Raw genomic sequence first — 9,154 nt, 5'->3', positions numbered from 1 at the left:
ATCTGTTTTAGGAAATGCAAACAGGAAAATAAAGAAAAACAGTCTTAAACGAACCTTCAGGGACGTTAAAGCCTGAAACAACAGCTATTAAAACACATTAGTCATGTTTCGCCTCTCCCAAATCAGCTGACTCGGACTTCCGGAGCCGAGCAGCACGTGACCGTCACACACAGGGAAGTGTTGTCTGGGACAGGAATAGGGCCGATCCTCCTCCGGAGAGCAACGGGGAACAATATTTTAACGCTGTCACAAGCTGAAAGGGAGAGACGGACGGTTTCGGTAGTTTGTGGTAGAATTATTATTATTATTTTTTGTTTAAAATGGGCTCCTTTCAGCCAACATTAGTGAGCTGTCTCCTCATCTGCGTCACCTTTTGGAGCAACCTGAGCAGCGGGGGATTCGCGAAATCCGACCGGAGACCAAACATTGTTTTGATCCTCACCGACGACTTGGACATCTCCATCGGGGGTCTGGTCAGTAGATTTTATTATTATTATTATTATTATTATTATTATTATTTACAGACTTTAATGCACGTCTGCTGTTGTCTCACCTGGGAGTCGTGACGCTGTTTTTTTTTATTTTTTTTTATTTTTTTGTGATCGATTGATGTTTATATTGCAGTCTGGTTAAGCTGACTGTTCACATTCCTGGTTGGACTCATCATTTCGGCATCTCACAGAGTCAGCAGCTTCTCCACTTGCTCCTGTCTGTCAACACCCTCCCTCCTTCGGGAAAAATCACTGTTTGTTTTCCTCCCCAAAAAACAACAACAACAACAACACACGTTCAGAAGTCCATTCAGAAATCTGCCCATTTAAAGGCCTTAATGTATACGGAAGTAAACCCACCAGAAAAACCTGAAGAATCGATATTTGTGGCTGGTTAAATGCTGTTACGTCAACAATGTAGGACAAGAAGTGTCGTAATTATATTTGTACTGTTTAATTTTCTATGTTTAAACCTACTTCACCAAATTGACGTGGCAAAACACATCATAAGACATTTATACATCTGTAACAGGGCAGCTACTACTACACATTCTGTGAATAATCGATTTATCATGTGGTCCATAAAAGATCGGAAAAAGTGGAAAAATTTCCCAAATATCTTCCACTATTTTCCAAAATATTGCTGCTAGTCTTTTTTATTTTGTCTTCTCTATGCTGCTGTGACGAGTAAATGTTCCCCACTGTGGGATTAATGAAGTCAAATCTAATCTATACAAGTTATTTATATAGTAGAGGCACAAAACACGAATTCTGTCTTTAAAACTTCATTGAACTGATCAGTGATTGGGTTCATTCTTAATGTCAGTTGCGTAATAAAACACAAGATTAAATTGTCTTTCAGAATCCGCTGAACAAGACCAGAAAACTGATCGGTGACGCGGGGATGTCGTTCACAAACGCCGTGAGTATCATCTTAATTATCTCGAGCGGTGCTTCGTCATTCTGCTGACGTCTTCCCCCCCCCCTTCAGTTTGTCGCCAGCCCGCTGTGCTGCCCGAGTCGAGCCAGCATCCTGACGGGCAAATACCCGCACAACCACCACGTCATCAACAACACCTTGGAAGGAAACTGCAGCAGCGTCGCCTGGCAGAAGAGCGAGGAGGCGCGCACCTTCCCCGCCCTGCTGAAGACCTACGCCGGCTACCAAACCTTCTTCGCCGGGAAATATCTCAACCAGGTGAAAGGAAGATTTCCTGCCACGAGATTTAATGTTGTCCAAATGTCAAAGTTTCATCTCCCCTTGTGATGAACAGATGGTCGAATGGGGAACCAGGACATCCTGTTTTGTCTGTTTGTGTGTTTAAAGGGTCACTTCATCTAAATTACTGGTTAAAAAAAACAAAAGAAAGCATTTTCCTGCTTCTCACTTTCATTTTTTTACCATTTTTGGACACAAATCTCCATATATGCATTATCATGCAGTCAATCCTTATCTCTAAAAATACTGTTTACAAAAGAAATTTGAATGAACATAAAGTCATCCTTATAGCATTTTTACTTTACATTTTATTTTTTTGTTAATCATAATTTGCGTCTATTTATCTGCAAACCTGGACCGATAGCTCATCTTTGTTTTTTAAGCTGGGCTCAATTTCTCTCCTGGGAATCAAAACTATTTCCCTTGATCATGTTTACTTCTGAATTAAATACGTTCCATAATATTTGTAATTGTGTGTCTTCCAGTACGGGCACTCGGAGGCCGGCGGCGTGGAGCACGTTCCTCCCGGCTGGAGCTACTGGGTCGGACTGGTAAGACCTTTAACCTTTCAGCCGCACGTTTACTCCTCCTGTCCGACATCAGGGGGACGGTTTTTGAACCGAGCCTGTCGTCAACGAGACGATGTCCAAACCCAGTAGATGACTGGACTGTGAATGAAACGCAAGAGGACTTTTAATTTGAAACGGGGACTTTTATTTTGAAATAGATGCAGGCGGTCGCTGCATTTGGCCGAGCGATGGGGTCGTTTTATCACTGAAATCCAGCGTGGCTTTAAAAAAAAAAAAAAAATCCATTTACAATACAAACATGTATCACCAACATTATGTTGACAATATTTGTCTTTTATTGGTTACAGTGGCTGGGTACTGTTAACTTTTCTTCTTGTTATCATCAACCTGTTGGACAGTTTTGGTCTTTATCTGAAAATATGTCAGATTTTTCATGCGGTTTCAGACTTTTAGACCTCTCTGTCTGTTTCATGCACAGATTTATTAAATATATATCTCACTAACTTTTTAAGTTAATTTTTTTTGTAATAGTGCTTCTGAGATCCGGCTACCTTAAAAGTCCCTGGTCAGTTTCCATGGTGACCGGAGACTCCCTTGCTGAAGGAGCCGGACTGATAAATAAGCTACGATTAGATTTTCTTGAAGTTACACTGCGTCTCTTAACTGGTTTACAGAAGTCATTACACACAATGAAACCGTGTCCACTGGACAAACTCACATCTGAGCTGCGTCCTCGTGACCAGAAAGTTTATCGTGACAAAAGTTTCTGCTGTGAAGGACATAAATCCAGCTGCCATGATTTGAAGGAATGTCTCGGATCGTGTACGAGTTCATGTGACCGCGATGACTTTGAAATTGGCGACATTTGCAATCGTCTAACTGGCGTTCAGATGTTTGATCCAGATGTTTCACGCACGCACACACACACACACACACACACACACACTGAGGTGCAGGCGGGTTCTTCTCCGTAGGGAAAATCTATATTTAGAAGACAAATTGTGTTCCTGTCACAACTGTGAGTTTATAAACGCTCTGAATGTGTTTTTATTTTTACTTTCTATTATTTATTTTTTTACACTAATTCCACCAGTCTGTGGACTTTTTGTAATTCGTTACTTGCTTTTTCAGGCAGGACTTGGACCAATGACAGAATTTTTTTTAATCTAATTTAGTCAAAGACTAGAAACTTAAAACTACTATTAATACAGCAGGAGACAGAAATGAAAGCTTTTGTAAGAAAAATACCCAGAAAAGTTTCACACACCCTCCACTTACTTCTTGTCTGAGTCTGTTTGACACCAGACAAAATCCTGATCTTGATCCTGATCCTGAAGTGGAAACTTGAAGCCTGCAGTGCTCAAACTGATTTTTCAGTAACAAAGAAAATATCTCGTATCCAGAACTAAAACTTTTAAAATGACAAGTATTTGCATCTTCGTAGATTTTGGATTTTTCACTGAGCAAGAGTTTTTTTTTTTGTCTTTTACTTTAAGGAAAAACCACATCAGACTCAAACTATTATTCACGGCAGTGTACTTTCACACATCTTCAAACCTCCCTGAAGGAGATTTTTTTGCATTAATAAAAATGTGCTGTTTGTGTTTTCCAGGAGAAGAACTCTAAATATTACAACTACACTCTGTCTGTGAACGGGAAGGCTAAGAAACACGGAGCAGAGTACAGCAAAGACTACCTGACGGACGTCCTGGTGAGACATCGGATCAGAACATTTAATATTACTGCACATCAGCTTCGGTTTTCTTTCTATACGGTCTTCAATATGTGTTGTTGACATCCTTCCTTTCTTGATAAATCACATTACATTAAGTAATAATTAATTATGACAACAGTTCTTCATATAACCATCATTCATTCTGACTCTTTTTCTTTCTTTTTTTTCAGGCCAACATGTCTCTGGACTTCCTGCAGTATAAATCCAACTACCAGCCGTTCTTCATGATGGTGTCCACGCCGGCCCCCCACTCCCCCTGGACCGTAGCTCCTCAGTACCAGCAGCGCTTCAACGGCACCAAGGCTCCCAGGGACCCCAACTTCAACGTCCACGGCAAGGTGGAGCTTTTTAAAACGTCCTCTCTGAAATTTCTTGAACAAAAAAAAAAAAATAAATCACTGTTACGAAAACATGTCAAAGACACAGAAAGTCAAATGACTGATTTCTCTCTTCAGGACAAACACTGGTTGATCCGACAGGCTAAAACTCCCATGACCAACTCCTCCGTTCAGTTCCTGGACGATGCCTTCAGGAAACGGTCGGTCACGTCTCCTCCTCATCTTCCTCCTCTTCACTGAAACAACTTGTCGTCATCATCCGTTAGTGAACACATTTCTCGCATATTAATTCACCTTCTCCTCTGTAAAAAAATGCCGCCGTTGTTCCTCCCGGCCTGCAGGTGGCAGACTTTACTGTCGGTGGACGACCTGGTGGAGAAAATAGTCAAGAGGTTGGAGGTCTCAGGTGAACTGGACAACACCTACATCTTCTTCACGTCGGATAACGGCTATCACACAGGTGAGTAATATATTCAACATCCTAAAAAAAACATTTTTTTTTTAGGATTTTTTTTTTTAAGGATTTTTTTATGTTGAATAAAAAAAATGTTTTTTTTTTAGACTTAAAATAAGAGATGTAAAGGATTGTGAAGCCTCGATGAAAATACGCGTCTCCGTCTCCTTCAGGTCAGTTCTCGCTCCCGCTGGACAAACGGCAGCTCTACGAGTTTGACATCAAAGTTCCTCTCATGGTCCGAGGACCAAACATCAAACCCAACCAGACCAGCCAGGTACACACACACACACACACACACACACACACACACACACACACACACACGACCCTACTCTGTGAGCTTAAACTGTATCTTTAATTACAGCTGAGATAATGTCCTTCTGAAACTGACCATTTCTTATCTTATTTTTTTCATAACCGACCATCAGAATTGAAATCTGATTAACACTACAAGTTTTTTTAAAGTTTTTTTTTTAGGTTTGTTTTGTCTTGTTTTTTTTAAACACTGTGTTGTCATGGTGGCTCAGCTGCGTGTCAGCGTGTGTTAAACTGAACGCGTTCGGCCTCCAGATGCTGGTGGCGAACGTCGACCTCGGCCCGACCATCCTTGACATCGCCGGCTACAACGTCAACAAGACCCAAATGGACGGCATGTCCTTCCTGCCCGTCATGGTGAGATCACCAAGACCACGCGTTTCCTCCGGACACAAAGAGATGTGCTTCTTTTTTTTTTTTAACTCTAATTCTTTAACATTAATGCATTTATTTCTTCACTATATTTTTCACTCTTACTTCACCTTTTAATCCCAAAAAACATAAAAAACTTTGCACATGTAATTTCATTTAAATAGTTGTTCCAACAGATTTGTTGTTTTGAGACACAATAGGTCATGTTGTGATATTTATACTACTCATTGTTAAGGGATCTTGTTTGTTTTATTTCTACAGATTATCAAAGAAAAATGACCTTTTGGAGATTGTTTTAATTACAGGGTTCCTACTCAAAGTCAAATTCACAGATTTTATAATTCCATGATATTCCAGAATCTTCATGACCAGTGGGAACCCTGTAATTAATCTTCCAGATTTTTTTTTTTTTTTTTTTAAATCATTCTTTTGTTTTATTACAAATTTGTGTATTTTAGTTCTCGTTAAAATAATAAAGATGCCTTTCCACGTTATTAAATATGTATTCACCTGAGTTTACAAAGATATTAAAGTTGTTGGTAGTCCATCAAAAGTTAAGATGTTTTACAAAATGTTAGGTAAGATTATTATAAAGAATTAAATCAGAGATTAAATCAGAGGAACATAAAGTTCAATATGGAAATTATTGTTGTCTGTGGGTGGTCGTTCTAAAAATAATGTACGTATGTATGTATGTGTGTGTGTGTGTGTGTGTGTGCGTGTTACCAGGAGGGGAAGATGAACAGCAGCAGCTGGAGGACCGACATCCTGGTGGAGTACGAAGGCGAGGGGAGCAACGTGTCCGACCCGGCCTGCCCCCTGCTGGGACCGGGAGTGTCGGTACGCCTGGAGGGATTCATTAAAAAAATTATCTCTGATGAAACAACGTCTGTGCAGCTGAAAAAACGTTTCTTCTTCAGGAGTGTTTCCCGGACTGTGTGTGCGAGGACTCGTACAACAACACGTACGCCTGCGTGCGCACCGTCGCCCCCTCTGCCAACCTGCAGTACTGCGAGTTCGACGACAACGAGGTGAAGTCGCCTCTCTGTGCCGCTTTCTTTGGCGCCATCTGGCGGTAGAATGAGGAACGACATTGCGGTAAACGCTTTTTGACTTTTAGTTTATGTTTGTCCCGCAGGTGTTTGTGGAAGTGTACAACGTGACAGCGGACCCGTACCAGCTGAGCAACATCGCAAAAACCATCGACCAGGAAGTCCTGGAGAAGATGAACCATCGGCTCATGATGCTGCAGTCCTGCTCCGGACAGTCGTGTCGGACGCCCGGCACGTACGATCCCAGGTCTGTTCGCCACTGGAAATTATAGATAGTACTAACAATAAATTCTTCAGCAACAAGACACGAGTTACCTGACAAAGTTGAAATGAAAAAGGTACATTCCTTCACTGTAGTGAAAGTTTCACCTGACCTTCCCGCTCGGTCTCTTAACACGCAGGCTTTTATTTACTGTGTTTGTCCCACCAGGTATCGATTTGACCCTCGACAGATGTTCAGCAGCCACAGCTGGCGGCTCAGCAGACTCAGACAGACGCTGAAGTAGGAGGAGCAGACGGAGGAAGACTCGAGGACGGACGGACGGACGGAGGGAGGGATGTAAGGGAGGAAGAAGGGCTGTGTTTGTGTTTTTGTATTCAGCCTCTGCTGCTGTTGTTGCCTTGTTGTCGAGCCTCCGGAGTCGGGCTCTCTTTTTGTGGACGGATGGAGAAGGGATCCGGGGGTGGCGTCATATTTTTTTTGGGGGGGGGGGGGGGGGGGGGGGGGGGAGGAGTAAAAAATTTAATGTGAAAGAATAGGTGGGTTGCCATGGAGACGGGAGGCCTCTCCGGGTGCAAGACTCGCGTTTAAAACTGGTGTGAAAGGAAGCCGGATTATTCGAGAGCGATTTACACGAGAAAGCCATTAATTCAAACCCTGTTTTTGTTTTTCGTTTTGTTTTTTTTGTTTCTTCTGAGCATCATTTTGAACTGAACGTCCGGTCGAACACGTTCATCTGCTCGTCTGAATATCTGGCGGCCGCTTCATTTTGGTGTTCTCAATTATACGGCGAAAGCTGGACATTTTGTCGTTTGCAGCGGGACGCGGTTGAATACGAGCTGTAAACCGAAAACAAAGCGTCACGGCATCCCAACGCGTGACCGACAACAAACTGCCAACCATCCAGCCGTCAACTATTTGTTCAATCAATCAAATAATCACAAGTTCAAATACTTTTTAAACACTCCAAAAAATGAAAATAAACTAGTAAATTCGGTTTTGGAGGAAATTGTGAGCAATTAATTGGCAGTTTTACAAAACAAATCTCAATTATTTATCAAAAATATGCAATTCATTAACTAATCAGGTAAATGTGGACACCTAAATGGATGATTAGCAAACAATGAACCAAATTAATTGTGAAAAAATACATTATTATAAGCATCTAATTTCCATTTGTCTGTAATTTTAACAGCTTGCGTGGTGATTGGTGAGGACCAATCGAATACAGCAGAAAAATATCTTTCGTCTGACAGTAAAGGTCGTGATGTCACTACAGCGATTAATCGATTAGTTGATCATTAATTAAAACACCAACCATTTCATAGTCGATTAACCTTTTTTTTTATTTTTTATGAAATAGGTAGTAAAATTCTCAGATTCATGCGTCTTAAATGTGAATATTTTCTTTGACTCTGGGAAACACATTTCTTTCTCCACGTTCACACATTTTAAAGACCGAACAGCTGATCGATGTCCAGATGTCTCTGCTCTAAAGCTGATGACGTACTAAACTGTGCAGTCCGGTAATGTGATGACACCTTCGGTCCGAGATGGCGACGATAACGTCGCGTCTGTAGCGTTTTCACCGAGCCGAATCTGAACTCCGACGCAGACGGAGAACGGCCTGATGGGAAACAGGAAGCAAGACGTTTTACAAAGACGGGCGCCAAACAAAGTCCTCTTTCCATCATCGGCGTTCAGATCAGCTCAGTTTGACATCGTTTCTCAATTCTGGTTCTGATTATGGGTTCGATGTGACAATTTTAAAAGCCAAAAATCAAATATCTAATTTGATTAGTAAGCACCGCAATAAACCTGATAATTATTTTCGATCAACTTTAAGGGAACTGAAGTTTTAACTTTGGATCACATTTATGCCATAAAACTACGTTTAAACAAAAAAAATGAACAACAATAATTTCCTTTTGTGGCCGTAGTTTGATATTTCCGTCACAGTTGAAACATAAATCTTCATTCTGGTGAAGTTTTAGACATTTAAAGGCTGATTATTGATATATTTTACATTAAAGGAATACTACAACATTTTTTTGAGAAATTAACACGATTTATTTTCTTGCCAAGAAGATGAGATAAATATCACTTAAACACTGTTTACCGATATTCAGATTTGTGTGAACAGATTTAAATCCCTGCAGGTTATTTGGAGATTTTTGAGTTTTAAATGCAGTACGCGAAGTTTCTCTTTCGAGTTTCGTCCGCTCGACATTTCGTTGTGTGTTTATTTAGATGTGAGCAGACAAACTGTCTCCTGTGAATCAACTACAGCTACCGTTCTTCTTCTTTTTCTTCTTCTCGGGTAACGATTCGTTCACGCAGCTCTTTCTTCCTCCGTGTTTCGACCCGTTCGGAGTCACAACTGGACTGAATTAAAACAAAACGCGGCGATGAGAAAATCCCACTG

The 9,154-nt window shown here is 41.1% G+C and overlaps 1 protein-coding gene across 1 annotated transcript; it reads left to right on the top strand.

The window, feature by feature from the left end:
- The first annotated feature begins 5 nt into the window (after window positions 1-5).
- On the top strand, window positions 6-7,216 carry gnsa (glucosamine (N-acetyl)-6-sulfatase a). Its single transcript, XM_069139831.1, has 14 exons — window positions 6-473; window positions 1,354-1,413; window positions 1,483-1,689; window positions 2,196-2,261; window positions 3,853-3,951; window positions 4,146-4,313; window positions 4,431-4,513; window positions 4,655-4,773; window positions 4,941-5,044; window positions 5,341-5,442; window positions 6,187-6,297; window positions 6,378-6,488; window positions 6,596-6,756; window positions 6,940-7,216. Exons 1-14 carry the CDS (start codon window positions 321-323, stop codon window positions 7,013-7,015), a joined length of 1,620 nt encoding a protein of 539 aa, XP_068995932.1. The 5' UTR covers window positions 6-320; the 3' UTR covers window positions 7,016-7,216.
- Window positions 7,217-9,154: the final 1,938 nt, after the last annotated feature.

The sequence above is a fragment of the Embiotoca jacksoni genome, unplaced genomic scaffold (genome assembly GCF_022577435.1).
Source record: "Embiotoca jacksoni isolate LCO1_2020_lvr unplaced genomic scaffold, fEmbJac1.0.p SCAF_86, whole genome shotgun sequence".
In the NCBI taxonomy this organism is placed as follows: domain Eukaryota; kingdom Metazoa; phylum Chordata; class Actinopteri; family Embiotocidae; genus Embiotoca; species Embiotoca jacksoni.
This window is presented reverse-complemented; position numbering and strand designations above follow the sequence as displayed.

What these genes read in the sequence shown, in the direction of transcription:
- gnsa (XM_069139831.1), top strand. Translation starts at nt 321, where the DNA reads ATGGGCTCCTTTCAGCCAACATTAGTGAGCTGTCTCCTCATCTGCGTC. An exon ending in GGAGCTACTGGGTCGGACTG is followed by an intron (nt 2,262 to 3,852) that starts GTAAGACCTTTA and finishes TGTGTTTTCCAG; the next exon opens with GAGAAGAACTCTAAATATTA. An exon ending in TGCTGGGACCGGGAGTGTCG is followed by an intron (nt 6,298 to 6,377) that starts GTACGCCTGGAG and finishes TTTCTTCTTCAG; the next exon opens with GAGTGTTTCCCGGACTGTGT.